The 21621-nt window shown below is 36.0% G+C and overlaps 1 protein-coding gene across 1 annotated transcript in view; it reads left to right on the forward strand.

Annotated features, from left to right (window-relative positions):
- Nucleotides 1-286: 286 nt before the first annotated feature.
- LOC139119527 (uncharacterized) overlaps nt 287-21621 on the forward strand; it is a 55560-nt gene continuing 34225 nt past the window's right edge. Inside the window, exons 1-7 of the mRNA XM_070683368.1 lie at nt 287-393; nt 689-840; nt 1488-1597; nt 1937-2082; nt 6773-6883; nt 7306-7638; nt 8266-8344. Coding sequence (XP_070539469.1) covers nt 304-393; nt 689-840; nt 1488-1597; nt 1937-2082; nt 6773-6883; nt 7306-7638; nt 8266-8344 — 1021 coding nt within the window. The 5' untranslated portion in view covers nt 287-303. The remainder of the gene's footprint in view (nt 394-688; nt 841-1487; nt 1598-1936; nt 2083-6772; nt 6884-7305; nt 7639-8265; nt 8345-21621) is intronic.

A 21621-nucleotide genomic window follows, 5' to 3' on the forward strand; every position in this document is an offset into this window, starting at 1 on the left:
ATCAAGGATTTTGATGTTTGACTCATCCTAATCAACACTTAAAACAATTATTCAACAATATCGTATTTATTTTTGAAGTCAGAAATGGTTGACGATACCTTCATTCTCAGTGCAATAATTTTCTATTGTTGTTGAAGGAGGAATCTTTTTTATGCAGAAAAATTAAATATTTTGATCACCATCTGCAACATTTAAATTCTATCTTCAAAAGATTCCCGTGTTATAGGTTTGCCAATGTTAAATATGTTAAATGTTTATCATTCGGTCTTTTGTTATCTCAAGATACGCATAGCCTTTGAAGTGATGAGTCTACTTGGAGCCAGTCTCTTTCTGGCATTCTTCATCAAAGAAATTGTGGACAATACTCCAAGGGACTTTCATGATGAAAATGTGGTGAGTAATGATAAACGGTAATAAACGATGGCCACAGTTATGCTTTTTCCAAAGCTTAAACAGGTTTTAGATATAGAGGCATAAAAGGTTGGAGAAGAAAGTCACTTCATTGCTTTACTAAATACCACATAATACCAGTACAACTTATCCTACATTCGATATTCCATGGTATGAGTCGAACGATAAACAAACAGCCATTTGACAAACAGGCTGGTAAAGGTATCATGATCGATTTCTCTTTAATGTGAGGGTGCTGATACATCTTATACAGCATTAATTTATCTTTTTATATTAGTGGCATCCCTCTGCAAACGGAGTCTTCTTTGTATCGGTAATCTGTCTCCTTTTGGCTGTACCTGGTCGTATAGCCTGCAATCCAGTTTATGAAGACGTTATGGTTATGTTTTCACTACTGTTGACATGTCCGTACTTCATATACTTCCTCAGGTAATGTAGAAAATGATGTGCAATTTCTAATGATGTGCACTTTCTTCGTCTAACAGCGACAACTTTACTCAGAATTCTTCATCAAAGGACACAACTTTATTGCAATAATTATGCGATATAAATTATCATTTTATGCTAAAGGTACACAAACAGTGGCGTGCCTTTGTTTGCTCCAGACACTGCAATGTGACCCATTAAATTTCAAAGATTGATCGTCCACACTTGTGTTAGGGAAAAATTTAAATGCTCGAAATGTCACCTTACGTAGCTGAGCCTACCAATTCGTCTGTACGTAGAATTAAACTTTCGTTTAAACTTTCCTCAAGCAAATTTTAAACCATTCTCTTTCAATCAAAATGATAATTCGGGTCACCATGCAAATTTTGGCACCAAGAGAAACAATTACAAAACATTCACCCGTATTTAAAATTCAAAATGGCCGCCATCCCTGTGTTAACAGCTATGGGGAATTAAAGTTTCGATTTTCACAAAAATAAGCCTCTGAACCTTAATTCACTCCGTGAACTTCAAAAGTAGCGCCACTAACAAGCGGTAGAGCAAAAATAATGATGTAAAGTTTGATAGTACAAATATCTGTCCCTAAGGCGCATTCTCTCTTAATACACTGACATGTCATTCGTTTTCAGTCCGTTCAAATTCATTGGTCCGTTTCTGGGGATGATTGATAAGATGCTTTGGGGCGATCTACTGAAGTTCTTTGCTATCTACCTCGTCTTCCTGGTGGGATTTTCTCAAGGTAAGAGATTGAATATCATCTTTTCTTGAGATCATTTCATTCACCGGTAATTCATCTTTTTCGAAAAATTCTATTATTACTTCAATTGGTAATGTGTAAGAGTTTGAATGTTAAGTCGGCTGGAAACGTTTGAAACTAATTCCTAGGGCTATGGAATATATGGTATATGTGTGACATTTTAATTTCGCATCAGTCCACACAGACTGCATAGATATTGTTCCTTTATCGTTTCATGCGATTTTGATGAGTTTTTCTTTTTCTGCTTTACCTTGTGTTGAAAAATCCAAGAGGATTGTAGTCAAGCGAAATACTGAATGCAGTATGATTTTCATTTTTTAGCTATGTACATTGCATTCATCGGCACGCCGAGCACTTTGTTTAACGACCCTATCAATGCCCTGCTAGGGTTGTTTATCATGTCACTTGGTGAATTTCAAGACATCTATGCGTCCTTTGATGATACCCGTTACATAAACTTACCCAAGGTAAGGGATAATTTTTGTACTCCACTTATATTATCTTTGAGGTTCCTGGACATGTATTGGAAGGATATCCAATATTTTATATAGCTTTGTCAATACCAGTGACTTGGGGTGAAGTCATTACCCTCAGATATATTACTGATATATGTAGCGATTTGAGTCAGGTGGCTTAACAAAAATATCGTTAACGGATGACAAAAGTGCCAAATTTGCTACAGGTGTTCGCATATATGTGTAAATCAATATTAGCTATTGCTCCAAAAATTTTGGCCACCGGAAAGGCTCGATGACGTCATAAATTCAAAATGGCCGCCATTATAAGGCTTAAAAATGGTAAAATACGTCTAATTCAGGCAGTTTTCAACATTTTTTAAATAAACCGACACAAAGATCCCAAATTACAAATACAACATAAAATTAATGCAAATCAATTATTATGATGACGTCATAAAGCCAAAATGGCTGACCAAATTATCCCCCATATTATCGTCTGATAATGTTCAAATACTGTTAATTAAGCCTGTTTCCAGCATTTTATCCCTGTACTGAAATTAACACCCAAATTATAGACAAAACATATAATTGATACAAATTCATTATTGTGATGACGTCATAAAAGCAAAATGGCGACCGAAAATTACAAAATGACCTATTATGAAGTTCACTGTGCTTAGTAAAATAGCCAATTTACGTGACAAAATAATACTTTAAAGGTAATCTACAATTTGTCTTGATAATCCATAAACTCAAAATAAATGATGAATGTACGAAAACTTAGCCAATAAGCCCAACACAAATTACAAAATATTATAAAATTATTTATTTTTAACAATGACCTCTGTCTGAAGAACTGAACCAATATAAGGAAATAAAGTTATCTCATAGGTTCTACCTTTGAAAGTGTTACGTTATAGGGAGTAGATCAATAGTGATGTAATTTCATGATAACGAAAAACATGGCGAGAAACCGGTAAATAAATCATGCCTTGACCCTGGTCATGTGACCCTGGTCCCTGAAAAAAGGTTTTATGTTTGTGATTTTGGTCTAGACTTTTGCTTCCTTTGTTTCAGAAGCCTTTTCGTTTGAATTTTCTTGGATTTTTATGTCTCGATGTGTGGTGACATAGTTTTGTGCTACAGTTACTGTAGTTCTCTTTCTGGAGGATTTGCCGGCCTGAAAAAGATCGTTCGGTCAGGGTTTTATGAACAAAAAGAAGACTATTTTTTGCTTTTTGAATCTAGCTTAGCTTACTTTTTGATTTTATGAAAAGCGTCTTTGCCTTTCGTTGTGCACTTACCAGACTGGTTAGGAATTCAAAGATGAAGAAACTGCAAAAAAACGTGACCAGACGAGTTTTGCTGTTTGGAAACCCAAAACATAAAAACATAAAAAATCACCAGGAAGAACATAAGCAGAAATGGAAGGTTAAACAAAGATAAGAACTCAGAAAGATTCTCAGATTCATCAACAATCTTGCAAATCAAACCTTAATCAAAGCATTAAGTAAAGGCTTGAAATTTATTCCCACTCCGGAGTGTCTAGAAAAATTGTCGTATGAGATATCAACAAATTTATTCGCATCATACGATTATGATATATCATGAGAAACAATCAATCAATCAATCAGACATCTGTTCAAAGATAAGTACATGTTCAACACTAGTAACCGCGGAAAACCCAAAAATTGTAAAACTGTCTCGAAACAACTTACATCGATAGAGGAAATTCCATTCGCAACCCACTTCAGAAAGAATATGGCTCTGGCAGAAAAGACTGCCCTGAACAATCTGTCTAAAAACAAACAAATCTTAGTGAAACCCATCAATAAAGAATGAGGCATAGCAATTGTGAATAAGATAAATGACATTAAAGAAAGTTCTAGACAGCTGCGAATTGAAAAATGTTCACTAATACACTTGGCGACATTGTCTATACAGTGGATATTGTATACGAAATCATTTATCTGCGACAAGAATATCATTGACGAGGTGATTTACAGTTTCCCCATTTCCATAAGTAGAATAATTTGTACACCATGATGGTATCTCCTGCCAAAAATACACAAAACTAAAGCAGAAGAAACAATCATCACCCAACGTCTCGATAGAAATGGCTGCTCAAGCCCAATAAAACAAATGTCGGAATTTCTAGACCTTGTCATAAAACCAATCGTCCAAAACGACTTAAATATGCCAGGGACACAAAAAAACTTTATTCTCTAGGTAGAACCAATTAAAAAAACAAGCAAACTCTATTCTGGTAACATAAGACGTGGTATCAATATAGAAAAACATGCCAAAAATGAAGCCATAAATGCAGCGATCGTAGCGTTGGACTCTGAAACAGTACTGCCAACTGGTATGATACAAAACCCACCATCAATGTACATGAAAGCCTTGAATGTCGATTATTCTGAAACGCAACATATTTTAACTCAACTTAGAAAAATACAAACGAATCTATGGATGCAGTATGGGCTCACCAGAAATAGCTGATATCATATACCATGAAACGGAGAAAGTTATATTAAATTCCAATCCGGTCAAATATTCGTATGGAAATTTAAAAGGTGACATGTTCATGGTTTACACAGGAATCGATCATCAACTTTTAACATTCAGAACATTTGTCGAGGAGTGCAACACCCTTACTCTACGTTCAACTTGGAATTCATAATTGAACATTCTATCGACAAAATATCATACCTTGACGCAATTGAGAGAGATGGCTCGATTTTAAAACCCACAAAAACCATCTGACGATATTTATCTGCCACCGACTTTCAAATGCTTAATTGAAGGTGAATTACTCAGATATGTACATGCAACAACAATATGGACTTCATAAAAAGGTCAATTTCTCAACGCAAAATCTTCAACAAAGAGATTACAAAAAGAAAGACATAGCTTGTATAAAAAAGAATGTAACAAAACGTCAGCCATCCTTCATCAACAAAAGTAAGAGTAATGATGTAACAAAATACTAGTCAGCACAACCTCATCAAAACCAGCCTAATCAAACAATGTGATAAGAATCTGGAAAATTATGAAGGGCGATTAAACGCTGGCCATGGTTTTTCGAGAAAACCTATAATAACGTAAAAAGGAAGAAAAACATACAATATATATATCCTCCTTCAAGCAAATTCAAACACAGGAGAGTACAAATGAACGGTCTGAGCAACAATTCACGCAAATTCTGACCAAAACATAATTATTTTAGCATCTGTCTTTGATGAACAATGGCTACCATTAAAATGAGCATGTGGGAATACAAAACCATTCAAGTGACTGAAGAAGGCACCCAACTTTGGCCTGAAACGCCGCTAGGAGGAATAACCAACATAAAACCTTATTTCCGGGACCAAGGTCAAATAACGAGGGTCAAAGCACTATCGATTCACTGGTTTCTCACCATTTTCCCTTATCACCAAACCACATTGATCTACCCACTATACCGTATCACAAGCAAAGGTAGAACCAGTGTGTGAAGTTGCCTTCATTTCCTTTATATCGATTCGATTTTTCAAACACAAACCATTTTTAATAATCAATAATCTCATAAGAGTTTGTTACTTGTGTTGAACTTATTGGCTAAGTTTTGATACATTTATACTTTTATTTTAAGTTTACGGAATATTAATACAAATTGTACATTACTTTTATACTATCATTTTGTCACGTAAATGGGCTATTGTACCAAGCATAGTAAACTTCATAATCGTCCATTTTGTAACTTTCGGTTGCCATTTTGGTTTTATGACGTCATCTTAATAATTAATTTGCATCAATTATCTGTTTTGTCTGTAATTTGGGGTGTTCATTTCAGTTCAGGTGATAAAATGCTGAAAACAGGCTTCATTAACAGTGTTTTAACATTTTTAGACAATGTTATGGGGGACATTTTAAATTTGGTCGGCCATTTTGGCTTTATGACGTCATCATAAGAATTAATTTGCATTAATTCAATGTTTTATTTATGATTGAGAATGTTTGAGTCAGTTTATTTACAAGAATAGTGAAAACTGGCTGAATAAACTGTATTTTACCATTTTTAAGCGTTATAATGGCGGCCATTTTGAATTTATGACGTCATCGAGCCTTTCCGGTGGCCCAAATTTTTGGAGCAATAGCTAATTTTGATCTACACACATATGTGAACCTCTGTAGCAAATTTGGCACTTTTGTCATCCGTGTAACGATCTTGCTGTTTTTTGTTGCTAAGCCACCTGACTAATTATCCAGCATTGGCTCCATGTGTTTCCTACATGTTCAAATTTACTTTCCATCGCCAAAACTATAAAATACCAGCAATAAAATACAACCTAACAGCCCATAAAGGACCCAAGCAAACTTTGGCTCGATAATGTTCTCAACTTCACCTCGTACATAATGTCGTGCAAAGTTTGCTTTCTTTTTTTTAATTAAATCTATATATCATGGCGAAGCTATAACAAACTGATGCTTGCAAACACCTATTAAATTTTGTCGATCTTGATTTCTTAATTGCACATAAATCCATTTTTCATTAAAAGATAATAATGATTCATGGTGAAACTAAAATCATTACGAAAAAATATTTTACAAAGGTGCTTATATAGGATGTTTTCTATTTGAAGTTACGTGATTAAGGCAATTCGAGTTATCTTTTATGAAAAATAACCCCTGTTTAATTTTATTTTCGTAACGACAGTTGTTATTTGTAGTCTACATGATTCTGGTGACATTGTTGCTAATCAACATGCTGATTGCCATGATGGGTAACACATTCAACAAGCAAGACGGCAAGGAGTGGCACAGACAGGTAGGATTAATTTTGAAGTATGCAGTTCATTCTGGTGCCCCTCTTTTCATCAGCCACATAGGTGGAACGGTGGTATAGTTAAAGAATTGTGTTCGCAGAATAGTTCTGATTTTCATGACGAAGGTTACGAACTCAGAACATTGCAAGCATTGGCAAGGAACAAAAGTTAATTGTCTCCTTATTTGTCTAACTCTGTACTATTTTTGAAGTAATTATTGATAACTACTACTGGACAATGATAAAAGATGACGGACATCTGTTACTTTACTCTTTACTTCTCATATATTTTATGAAGTCGTTAGTGTTTGCACAAAAATCACATTGCAACTTTTTTCTGAGACAAGTACTTCGGACTGCATAACAAAACATATTCGGCGAAATTGGTAAGTGACTAAAGTTTTAAATTTGTATTTGTAATTTAGTGGGCGAAGATAATACTGGGAAATGAACTAGCATTTCCACCTGATTTACGAAAGAAAATTAAAAACCGATACGCCCAAACCGGAAGAAAAGCAAGCACTGAAGAACAAGGCAATGCTGATGTGCGATCTGCGACAGATGTTTGCCTTCAGCACAGACAAAGAGAAACATTTGTTTGCTCTCTTTGTCTGCGTCCTAAGTACCCGAACGAAACGACTTCAGGAGATGAGACCACATCGCCTTCACAAGATAGTGAAAGAGCACCATCAAGGCGAAAAGCTAAACGTATAAAGCTCAGAGCATCTAAGGTTTACGTCACGAGGAGGCATAATGAGGTACGTTATGCGTACAGTATAGGATAATAAGGGCAGGAGAAATGGGCAGACCTTTGATCAATACCGCAGATTACTTTGTATGTTATCCTTTAAATTGACTGAACCACGCAGTGGTAGGCAAAAACTATGCAATCACTATGGTTAAAAGTGATTATTTAATTCCAACGAATTAAGATCTTAGTTTATGAAAAAGACAACAATTGACTGCTGTTCGTGTCACATGTAGAATTTGGTTAAAGTTAATAGGACATGTGATCAACTTTGTGTGAAAGATGCATGAACTTTTGTTAGTGACTTATAATTTGTATCACAGGGTCAGGTTAATACTTGGGAAGGTTGAGATGATTTGTTCTCCCATCTGAATTTGTGATATTTTCAACAAAAAGTGTATTTGACAGTCTATTTAGGAACTCTGTTGCTACCCTTGGTCTACTCTCTTCTTACTCAACCACACATTGGGCCGCAATCTCTCTGCTTACACGGCCAAATGTGAACCTTATCAGAAGATGACATCAACATTACACGAGAGTGTCACATAATTGGCAGTCCCTCGACATATTGTGGCTGCGCAGTATTAGTGTTCAGTATTAATAACGAACAAAATACGTTTTCCTCATTTTCTTGCAGAACCCAGCACAGCCAAAGAAGGACTGTTCCACCAATACATATTGCAACTGTAAACCCTCTGAAGATCCATCTGAGCAAGGTTTGACTCGCGTTTCTTTGGCAAGTCAAAGCGAATAAAACGTCGTATTCTTAAAGCAACGACGTAATTTTGCGTTCATGATACTGGTCAGTTTGTAAGAATCAGTTCATGAGAGACTTACAATAGGCTAAATCTTGGGATAAACAAAGTATGCTTTGCTAACATACATTTGTGCTATGACAGTACTGTTTTACGATAGTTGATTTTTGATGCAGGCAAATGAACATACCAGTATTGTGATGATACAAACCTAGCAAAGAGATCATGTGTTGAGGCCTTGTAGTAAACTAATTTTTCTTCAAGGTTTTATCGTTTATGTGATCTAAAGCCATCCAAAACACTCAAGAGCACTTTTTTAACTGTTTCATCGTACAGCACACTCATAAAATGTTAATGATAAAGGCCAGTGGCCAATTTATTATTCACTTGAAATATTACCCACTGTATATTCTCTGATTCTTCCTACTATGTACGATAGCCTCTGCTTTCCTTGCATTTTATTACTCACCACAATCGTACACGTCAAAATGATACAAACTTACACATCTGTAGACAGTCTTACATAACTCGGTGTACTTAGGGAGCGTTCAGTTATTATGGCCGGGGGTGGGCCGGCAAATTCTTCCTGCGCATCAGTCAAAATAAGTGAAACCCCCTACCCATTGCACCAAAAAATTGATGACCCCCCCTTTTAAGATGACAAAAATTTCATGACCCCCCCCCCCCCCCCATTTTGCTTGCGTAAAGCTGCACACACAAACACCTCTGGAGGGGGCGATAGAATCCAAAAAAAAATTCTCAGATTTTTTCAAATGACCCCCCTTACAAACTCACAAGGTGTTTATGTTCAAATTTCCCCTTCTGACTTGCTATAATTTTGACATTACCCCTCAAAGGGATTGGATAGAAATTACAGGTGGATTGCAATATTTTTGCGCAAGCGTGTGTACAAAATTTTGATATTTGGATTAAATTGATAATCAGCTGTTGATAATGTTGATTCACTATACATGGTAGTCTATGAGAAAACTATGTAATACTTTTTCAATACAAAATTATATCTATGCATTTATAGATATTTGATAATTGACATAAAGTACTTAATTGGAATAGGGTTGTTACAACTGGTATGTGGACAAAAAATTTGTTCATCCACTATACATGGGAGTCTATGATAAAATTGTGAATAATTTTTTTCCGATGAAAAACTTGCTATACTTGTGCACATACAGATGTTGAATAATTAACATAATTGTAATTGATTAGAATATGATGGTTAAAGGTGCATATTATGTGTACAAGAAATCTGATTTTGGAATTTCACTCAAAATGTTCATCCACTATACATGGGAGTCTATGAGGAAACTATGAATAATTTTTTCCAATACAAAAATAGGTAAAGCTGTGTATTTATGTACTCTCGATTATTAATATTAATGTACTTGATTAGACTAGAGTGATAACAAATGGATATGTTCGCCAGAAATTGGATTTTGGAATTTCACCAAAATGTAGATTCACTGTACATTGGAGTCTATGAAGAAACTATGAATAATTTTTTTCAATACAAAAATAGGTAAATCTGTGTATTTATGTACTCTTGATTATTAATGTACTTGATTAGACTAGGGTGGTTACAAATGGATATGAGTGCAAGAAATTGGATTTTGGAATTTCACCGAAATGTTGATTCACTATACATTGGAGTCTACGTGTATGAGAAAACTATAAATAATTTTTTCCAATACAAAACTATCTAAATCTGTGTATTTATAGACATTTGATAATTCATTTTAAAGTACTTAGACTAGAATGGTTAAAGGTTGATATCTGTGCAAGAAATTGGATTTTTGAATTTCACCGAAATGTTGATTCACTATACATTGGAGTCTATGAGTAAACTATGAATAACATTTTTACAATACTAAACTAAATTAATTTGTGCTTTTATAGGTGTTTGACAATTGATACAAATGAACTTGATTTAAATAGGGTATTTGAAAGTTCAGATGTTGACAACAATATTTATATTGGAATTTCACCTAAAAGTATAATTTCACTTTTCATGGTACAGTAGTCTACAGGTAACTGTTAAGTAATTTCCCTGACAAAACTTGCTATATCTCTAATATGTAAGTAATAGGAATTGTTCATTGCCCTCAGTGAGCTCAATTTACAATAAGACAAGCCTCAGATTTGCCAAGGCAAGATATTCATGTGAATTACACTTTAATTCAGATTTACTGTTAAATGACTTCAGAGAATGAAATCATGCAGTGAATCATTTTTATCTCCCAGAATATTTCTGAACACTGAAACTGCTTTTTGACGGGACGGATACTTTTGAAAATTAAGTGACCCCCCCCCGAGCTGTTTCAAAAATACATGACCAACCCCTTTGCAGTTTTCAAATTAAGGTGACCCCCCCTGGATTTGCCGGCCCATTCCCTGGCCGTAATAACTGAAAGCTCCCTTATGAAATTAACTAGATCCTTCTTCCACGATTCTTCGTGTGTTGTCTTTATTCGGTACGTAAACCTTGATTTTTGATATTGTAACACATTTTCCCACTACAATTTTCATTCAATTTGTATGTAAATGTAAGTCCATATGGTTTTCACGACTGGGTAATATATATATATATATATATATATATATATATATATATATATATAATATATATATATATATATATATATATATATATATATATAATATAGATATATATACATGCATTACGTCATATATACAGGTGTTTAACATATATATATAGGTCATATAGATAGGTCATATATATATATATAGGTGTTATATATATATATATATATATATATAATATATATATATATATATATATATATATATATAGTGTAGTGTTAACGGGAACTAAGGCAGTTTCAAGGTAGGCGTTGTATTACTGGACAGTTTCGTGTAGGTAGAACCTACACTCATCAGATACCATAGCCTATTGAACAAGAACGCGGGTGCTCAACAGAAGATATGCGTAGTACTGGACTGAATATGCAAATGAGCCTGAAGTTGAATGGCAGTAAAAATGAATGGGGAGTGACAGATGGTGATGATTTGCCTGTCTCATGAATAACAGTCAGGTAACAAAATTCTTTAGGAGAAAATTACTGGATTGGCGGCATGTGTTAATGAGTGTATTGCGTTTGTTGAGGGTGGCCAATTGGGGTTTGCATATTATAAAGTATCTCTCCAAAAGACATAGATTGATTGCATCTGTTGCTGATGGGGTTGTAATATTTCACAAGAAATATATATATATATATAAAAGATTATTATTGTAAGCTAGAAGGCTAAATAATATGAATCATTTATTTGTTCCAGTTCATAATATCCATCCAGTCTTAAATAAAAATTCATGTAGACGTAATTTAAGGAATTCACTGTATTACCTAAACGGATACATATCACATTAAGAGTAGTATACCATATCAATATTTGCCAAATTTGACGTTTTGCCATGGATTTGAGAATATTGTTCTGGTAACCTAAACTTCTGTACGTGACGATGATTTGTGTTTTAATGGCTTTTTCATCGATTTAATATGTTAGATTTTTGCTAAGGTTCGTGTAAAGATGGCTGTATTACAAGTATATTACGTTTGTAGCTAGAGATATGGTCAAGATAGTGTCATAAATAGTTTTATATACCTGTATTCTAGTGTTACAATTACTCACTTCATTCTACACTCTCCCACAAAGAGTTGATAGAAAATGAAGCTGTGTTTTTTCACTGTGAGGTAACCATTTGCTATAATATCGACGGTACCAACATTTCGATTGAACTCCGTCCACATCATCATTTATATCAATAAAATACAATGAAATGAATCGGAACTTAGTTGTTGACTTCTGTGTTCTGTCTAATGTAAACATTATTCTATAGTTTCCGTGTCATTACTTTGCATACAAAGTATTGTCTTGAGGCTGTCGGTTGTATTGTCATCGACAGTAGTAGGCATACAAGCCTGTTGTAAGGCATCAGATCGCAGGCCTTAGATCGCATATCTGACAAGACCCCACCCACAAATACTATCATACGTTTCTTAAAATTAGTCCTCTACAGCAATAACTTTGTTTTCAACAATAAACCCCCCTTAGAATTTCACGGCAAAGCCATGGGCCAAAAGATGGCGCCTAGTTATGCAATTATCTTTATGGGTGATCTGGAAGAAAAAATTCTACAAGACGCACCCTCAACACCGCTTCTATGGCATCGATTTATCAATGACATTTATAGCATTTTCGTTGCGAACATGCACGCCATTACTTCCTTTTTTAAGTATCTCAATATGTATCATCCCACGATCAAATTCACAATGGAGGAATCAATGACAAGCATCCAATTTCTAGATGTCAAAGTTCATGTTGATGATAACGGCAAAATTATGACCGATTTATACGAAAAACCACCGACACCCATCAGTATTTTCATTTTAATTCCTCACACCCAAAACATGTTAAACTGGTTTACCATATAGTCTGGCCATTCGAATATGTCGCATTTGTTCAGAAACTCAATGGAGAGACATACACCTTTCTGAACTACAATTTTTCCTCTTTGAACGAGGCTACCCACGAAATTTTGTGGTAAACCAAATAGAATGTGCTAAGGCGATCCCCAGAACAACCTTACTGCAATACCATAATAAACTACCCCAAATCCGCATACCCCTGGTCACCACCTTCATATCCCCGTCTTTCCTACTTGAAAAAAGTTATTTCCTCACACTTCAACACTCTACACAAATCACAAAGATGTACACAAGCGATACCAGATATACCTATATTACCGTCCAATATTCAAATAAGTTCCCACAGCGCCCTCTCAGTCCATTTTCCGGTGGTAAAAATAGCCATTCACCTGCATATCCGCTCGCCAGATTCCTACCTTAGGCGTCGGACTGCAAGATATCACCCGTTTCACTAGCACAGCCAATAATACCATCCATGAAATCAGAAACAATATGAGCAGTCAAAGTAAGAACATTATATATCTCATTACGTGTAAACGTTGCTCAAAACAATATGTGGGTGTAACTAAGACATCACTCAGACTACGTTTCAACAATCATCTCTCGACTACTCGCCACAATAAAGACACCCCTGTAGCCACTCATTTCAACTCTGCTCAGCATGCTATCAACGACATTACAATTTCCGCGATAGTGCAAATATATCAGTCAGATGAAAAGCTACGTAAACAAATCGAATCACTATGGATCCAGAAACTCAATACTCTTTCACCTTTCCAGGACATCAGCCCAATATTCAAATAAGTTCCCACAGCGCCCTCTAAGTCCATTTCCCGGTGATATAAATAGCCATTCACCTGCATATCCGCACGCCAGATTCTAACCTTGGGCGTCGGACTGCAAGTTGAGTACTTTTATCTCAAAATCACATATCATTTTCAATCGATCGACTTTGTCAAACAATTCCACAGTTTAACGTTTTGTAAAGCAATGTTTTTTTTAATGTACAGCATTTATTTATCAGTACGATCTTTGTATTTTCCGTTATACAGTACACCTGAAGAAGCTCTAGCTTTCGAGCGAAACGTGTCACAAGTTCATTAAATGCGTTCGGACCAAACAACTGGGTGTGGTAGTGTGTACCAATCAAGTTTCTATATCATTCCACTCCTCTCTCTACTGGGGATCAACTGCTAACGTCCTATTGACACTACATATATATATATATATATAATATATATATATATATATATATATATATATATATATATATATATTTATATATATTATATATATATATTATATATATATATATATAATATATATATATATATTATATATATAATATATATACACCTTGCGGTAGTCGAGAAGTATGTCGAAGTCTTTATTACGTACAAATGCCGCAACGGCTTGCGTTTCTCGTTCAGACTGAGCTGAAGATCCCCGGTATGTTGCAGAACAAGGGAGAGCACTAGATCCTGTCTCTATTGCAGCAGTGTGAGAAAAAAACCAGACGCATCAATATTATTCTTTTACTCCTTTAGGGAAAAAGTCCGTTCAATGGGCACTTCTTTGCGATAATTTAATTTTAAAGGGCATCACTGTGCGATAATTTAGGATGCTATCTTGCAATATCCACATGACAGGAGCCGCCGTGCAAATTTTGGCACTAGAGAAAGAAATTACCTGACATTCATATTTAAATAAAAGGGCCGCCATCCCCGTGTTACATCTGCAGATAAAAAGACACAATTTTTTCCATTTTCGAAATATAAGACGGCGAAAATGTTTCTTACTCCAAGACCTTTGAAAAGAACACCCACGAGTGGTGCATTGTAGATCAGAAAAGAATTGCAAAATGTTTTTCCATACTCCGGGCCAAAAAAAAACTGTTCAAGCGGTTTCACTTTGAGAACAGAAGGGGGATACTCATTAACAGATACAGACTTTGGCTATAGTCGATTTCATGATTGATGTTCTCATTCAGGGCTTTCTTGCTATTTGGATGAAAAGAGATTGCATTATGCCTAAAAATTGTGTTTTCAGGTAACTGCCTCCGAAATTAGGGCACTTGTATCGGAGTATTTTGCCCCGTTTTTGGCTCAGACCCATAAAATATAGTAAAATTATTTTGAAATACAAAAGTGCAAAGGTCGGGGGGTTTTTTTCTAGGGTAGATTGGGTTACCGGAAATACATTCTTTTATATTTGGCCTTACATAGTTGCATGTAAGTTTATCGGCAACAAACCGGATTCTAACAGTCAAACCTACGGAGTCAATACAAATGGTTTCAATTCTATCGTGCTGTAGATTTATAATTGTTAAAAAGAATATAAGTATCCTCGGGTAATACAATTGTAACAAGGATATACTCGCGTCCCAGGAGAAAACGTATCCATCAGGGTTCGTGCCTGGCAGGTAGTAGAAATCAAAGGTCTCCGACAGAAATTCTACATCTGTGTCAGTGGTGTATTCCGACATTAACTGTACAAAAATATTTCGTCATTAGTGTTTGAATCAAATGTCATAGAGAATTAAAATTGTAAAAGTTTAATTAGGCCGGGAGTGAATTTTTTTTCGTTACTTTTCTGTCTAAAAAGTTTCGGTTACAACGTGTTCGTGAAATAACATTTTTTTCAACATTATTGACAGAGACTATTCTAAGTGAGGCTTTGGGAAGTTCGATAATTCACAGCAAAAAAGTGAAGGAATCAAAATACGATACAGTTGGTTCTCTATGTTTACTCATTCATTGATAGTGATACTTTCACTAAATTACATTTCTTTTCTAATTGTAGATTCTTGCTTTTACATCAGCAGTTACAATATTAAGTTAGAAGGAAGATGATGATGATGATGATGATGATGATGATGATGATGATGATGATGATGTGATAATGATTACCAACCCCGCCCCACCAACCATAACCACCACCACCACCACCACCACCACGATGATGATGATGATGATGATGATCATCATCATCATTATCATTTTCATCATCATCAGGTGTACTGTATAATGGAAAATACAAAGATCGTACTATAAATAAATGCTGTACATTAAAAAAAACATTGCTTTACAAAACTTTAAACTGTGGAATTGTTTGTCAAAGTCGATCGATTGAAAATGATATGTGATTTTGAGATAAAAGTACTCAACATGCAGTCCGATGCCCAAGGTTGGAATCTGGCTTGCGGATATGCAGGTGAATGGCTATTTATATCACCGGAAAATGGACTGAGAGGGCGCTGTGGGAACTTATTTGAATATTGGACTGTAATATAGGTATATCTGGTATCGCTTGTGTACATCTTGGTGATTTGTGTAGAGTGTTGAAGTGTGAGGAAATAACTTTTTCTAGTCGGAAGAAGGGGTTGTTTATTATGGTATTGCACTTGCAGTAAGGTTGTTCTTGGGATCGCCTGAGCACGTTCTATTTGGTTTACCACAAAATTTCGTGGGTAGCCTCGTTCAAAGAGGGAAAATTGTAGTTCAGAAAGGTGTGTGTCTCTCCAATGAGTTTCTGAACAAATTCGCAAAGTCGAATGGCAAGACTATATGGTAAACCCAGTTTAACATGTCTTGGGTGTGAGGAATTGAAATGAAGATACTGATGGGTGTCGGTTGGTTTTTCGTATAAATCGGTCATAATTTTGCTGTTATCATCAACATGAACTTTGACATCTAGAAATGGGATGCTTGTCTTGGATTCCTCAATGGTGAATTTGATAATGGGATGATATGAATTGATAAACTTAAAGAAGGCTGTAATGGCTTGCGTGCTTGCTACGAAAATGCTATAAATGTCATCGATAAATCGATGCCATAGAAGCGGTGTTGAGGGTGCGTCCTGTAGAATTTTTTCTTCCAGATCACCCATATAGATAATTGCATAACTAGATGCCATCTTTTGGACATGGCTGTGCCGTGAATTTGTAAGAAGTGTTGATTGTTGAAGACAAAGTTATTGCCGTAGAGGACTAATTTTAGTATAGTATTTGTGGGTGGGGTCTTGTCGGATCTGCGATCAAAGGCCTTACGACAGGCTTGTATTCCTTCCTCTATGGGTATACTTGGGTATAGTGAAACCACGTCAAATATTATCATGGAGCTCCCTGGAGGAATGTGTTCTAGATTATGGATGATCTGTAAAAAGTGGGTCGTGTCTTTGATATATGATGGCAATTTCGCTGCTAGTGGTTGGAGAATCTATGTATTGAGAAATACCTTGTGTTGGATGGTTAATGGTGGAAATAATTGGTCTAAATGGGATGCCCCCTTGTGTATTTTGGGCAACATGTAAAATGTGCCTGGTTTGGGGTTGTTGCAAATGAGATAATCCCGGGTTGACTTGGAAATATTACCCGTCGGAATTCATCCTTTGGCTACTTTGATAGAAATATTGATTTTGTTAGTGGGATCTGATTTGAGTCTTTTATAATGTTTTGTATTGTTCAATATCTTATCAGCTTCTAAAATGTACTCTGACCTGTTCATTATTACCATACCTGATCCTTTGTCTGCTGGTTTGAAGATCCAGTCCCTCTTCGTCCTGAGTGATTCTAATGTACTTTTCTCTGATTTGGTAAGATTGTCTTCATAGTTCTGAATTTTGAATGATCTTCTGTATCTTCTTTGGTCAAAGTGATGAATGCCTCTAGAAATGCCTCATTTCTAGAGGCATTCATCACAAAATGGAAGTCAAAATACCAGTGTGCGCATGGATATTTTACATCTACCGTTAAGCGTCTACTTTGACGTCGAAAACGCACAGTAAGTGAGGCTACCCACAATTCCCCTTGATTTGTTCACTCAGACATTTTTTGCTAAAGGCTTTTTCAATTTTATCAGTTTCTTAACAATTTTTAACTTACAATTTAAGTTCAGGATTATTTGTTTAAACTATGTTCCCAAATTATTGATTATGTTTAAAATTCAAGAGAAAATTAAATGAGAAGTCGATGTTTGGAGGAGCTACAAATTGTACACTTGTCAAGATAAAGTTATCAGCAACTAAGATGGTCTCATCATACCACCTGTTAGACATGCAAATTTCTTTGTTACGAACATTGAAGAAAATCAATACCCTTTCTTCTGCCAACACAGATGCAACTTTTTCCCTTAGTTTCCTCGAAAATATTGTGTATGGCTGTCAAAAATCTATGTCAACAAAATTACAAAATTGCTATCTCCCTCCGCGAAAAAGGGTTGATCTTCTCATTATTCACATTGAGAAATCAGAAAATTATGATATTAGAACTATGTTGCCAGAATTTTGAAATGTGGACCGAGTTGTTCTGTGTACAGAAGAATTTGCTTCAGTTCAGTGAGTGATCTCCGTGTGTACAGATCATGGAGAATTGTGGGTAGCCTCACTTACTGTGAAACGTCGAAGGGCTTCACTGGACCTGTGGGTAACCATGGACCGGTCAGTACATCGTTCACCGGCTCGCTAACATCCCGGATGTTCCTATTCAAATCAATGCACGGATTTGCAGTCACCTTGAAACATGTAATTGTTGAGATGAGTTGCAGCTTCTTTCAAAGAGCTCCGGATATGTTTTTACGTTGAGTTTTAGTGTTTGACCAGAGAGTTCCGACGTCAAATATGAAGTACAATGTATCATGGTAATAGAGATGCAACATCGACGCTTAAAAATTCTTCAAACCAGGTTTGGTGGCATTACACGGGCAGCCCATTTCCAACTTGAAGCGGGTCGATATTTTTTCCACAAATGTGTAAAGTCATTAAAAATCATCACTTCTTGTAAGAGGTGAAATAACGCTTTTTCCGTTTTAAATAAGCGCCATAAGATAAACGCTTTCAAAAACACATGTCATGTAAAACTTGAATTGGTATTAAAACATCTCATCTTACATTCTAATATTCGAATGCAGTTAAAGGACGGGCAGGCAAAGAGCTGTGCTTGCTTTCACCAGACAGGAATGTAAGTCTAAATCACGCCGCAGATAACGTGGGCGGACGACATATATGGGGTTCAGCAAGTACATACCATGAAAAGCCACCGCTGACTTTTGATAATATTTTCAAACTGTTTGTTTTGTATATCAATCGCAACTTCTTATTCTACTCCCCAAAGGATGTTGAAATATCCATTATTTAGCTTGTCAACTTAGCATCTACATGTGTCAGTAAATGCATTGTTATTGTTTACATTTGAATTGTACTCCGGACCAGAAGTCACTTTTCAACAATAACAATGCAGTTTACATATGTACAGGCCGCGTTGACAAGCTGAACACTGTGTATCAACATGCTCTGGGGAGTAGAACAAGGAATTATGACATTCAAAACAAAAATGGTGAAAAAATTATTAAAAAGATATAGCATTACTGGCCCTTCAACAAAACTATTTGTGCATGATACTCAACCATTGGTAAGGTTTGTTTCCAAATATTTGCAGTTAAAAAATTCGTAAATTGTAACTAAAATGTCATGCCTGCAAACGATTGTGTTATCTATTGATCTCCCATACTTGTGGGTGACGAATAAATAATGCCAAGCGTCAAAAGCGGAAAACTTTACGGCCCTTAACGATTTTTATTGATGACCTTTGCTATGTTATCGCTAACTTGGCTATTTTTCACACGCATATCTGATCACTGTATAAATTTCCACCAACAATAGTTATCAATATGAGTATAAAGGAAGTTCGGTCGTTTATTCATGAAGGATGGATCATTGTGTATATTGGGTAGGGACGGCTGCGGAATGAAAACTCGCATATTTACTTTTGACATATTTTTTGCAGCCTGAGAGCATAAGTACCCAACGTAATTCCAGACTTTTCTTTCAGTGAAATAATTTTAAGTCTTTCTGTCGGTCTGTCTGTGTATATATATATATATATAATATAGAGAGAGAGAGAGAGAGAGAGAGAGAGAGAGAGAGAGAGAGAGAGAGAGAGAGAGAGAGAGAGAGACAGACAGACAGACAGACAGACAGACAGAGAGAGAGAAAGACAGACAGAGACAGAGACAGACAGACAGACAGAGAAAGAGACAGAGAGAAGTGGCTGTTCTGTAGGGGGCCTTTATATGTAAAATATAATGGAACATGTGACCACTATAGAGAGGTTACCGCTCTGAGGGTGACCACTTAAAGACAGGTTTGACTGTACTTGTGCAGGACAAATGTTTTATGACTATGGTGTTGTAGTGATCGATCCCATCGGTCAGGAGGAAGTTAGATGATGAAATCAAAGACTGCAAAGATTAAGATAAGGTAGAACGCGCCTCGGGGACAGATATTTGGACTCTCAAACTTTCACAATATTCTTTCAGCTTACCACTTATCGGGGTTCATTTTGAAGCTTATGGAAGTAAACTGAGTTCTCACAGGCTTAGTTTTGTGAAAATCGGGAATGTTATTTACCCCATAGAGAAAACACAAGAATGGCGGCCATTTTGAATGTCAAATATCATTAAATATCGGGTGATATGTTTCTCTAGTACCAACATTTGCACGGTGACACCCCCTTTTGTATTCTTGATTTTGAAGCTTATGGTCGAAAGTTTGCGTGAGGAAAGTTTGAGTAGAAGTTTAAGTCTTTCACTTTCGAGGCGCAAACCACCTTAGAGGAGAAAGTAAAGGGTATTTTTACAACGACGAGATGAAGAAGAATACCAATTGCAGGGGAAAAGCCAAGAGTAGACGAGACAAAAGGAGCAGTAAGTCAAAAAGTAGAAGAAATCATCATGTGTACAAAGAGTAAAACGACCGCACAAGCAAGGTCTCGAAACTTCAAAACACCATATGTGAACTGAATGTGCACCCGTGTTTGAGGAAAACTGTGGATGCCGTAAATCTACTGATAGTTCTAATAAACAAGCAATTTTGTAACGCCTTTCAATATATGTATACGTCTATCAACTTTCCATGTGTGTATAAGTCATCCTTAGAACCTACAACCAAAATTTTAGAACTACAGCCAGACTACCGGCTTCGGCAGAACAATAGACTGCCACATTGATCATAGCATTGTCATAATTTTTGTGGTAAATATTTTCATTTCAGTTCCTTCGGTTCAGAGCAGCCACAATGAAAACACGCATTAACATGTACAACGAGGAACAACACAAATTACGCGGGCTGTACCGACAAGAGACTTCTAATTTTTCCCATTTCAGTAATTACATTTATATATACCAAGTAGAATTTAAGTTTTTTCAATGAATCTTGTCTTTTTAAATAATTCCAACAGAGAGGTGAACATACAGCAATACATCATCAGGTCACACTGGAGCTAAAATAATAAGCCGTCTTGGTAGCAATGATCGGTATGGTAAACATGCCATTGCTATCGTAATAAGAACTACTTAACGTCAGTACAGGAGGACTGTAGCTTGTCCCGAGCGACCTGATGTACATTTTTCGCAGAACAATTTTCGCCGTTGAGCTTATTCCAGATTTGCTGGTATTCTTTGTGTAGATAAAGTTGCGAAAAAATGAAGTTTTCACGATCTTCTTTTGTGAAAATCGACTATTTTTTATTCAATCCATGATCCAACAGGCCAACTAGCCCAATTACAGGATAACGCACCCACTATGGAGCAATGAGGAGTAAAGTGCCTCAAGTTGTTCAAGAGCACACGCTCTGCTGGAGTATCGAACTCACCATCCCGCGACAGTGAGTCTCTTACTCAGGAAAGACTTACCTGGCCTAGTAGCTAGGCGATGTTGCCGTGAAGTGTGTGGGGGTTCGAATCCCGTTTGGGTTATAGTAAACAATTTATTTCTCTATTC

The sequence above is a fragment of the Ptychodera flava genome, chromosome 20 (assembly GCF_041260155.1).
Source record: "Ptychodera flava strain L36383 chromosome 20, AS_Pfla_20210202, whole genome shotgun sequence".
NCBI classification, from domain to species: domain Eukaryota; kingdom Metazoa; phylum Hemichordata; class Enteropneusta; family Ptychoderidae; genus Ptychodera; species Ptychodera flava.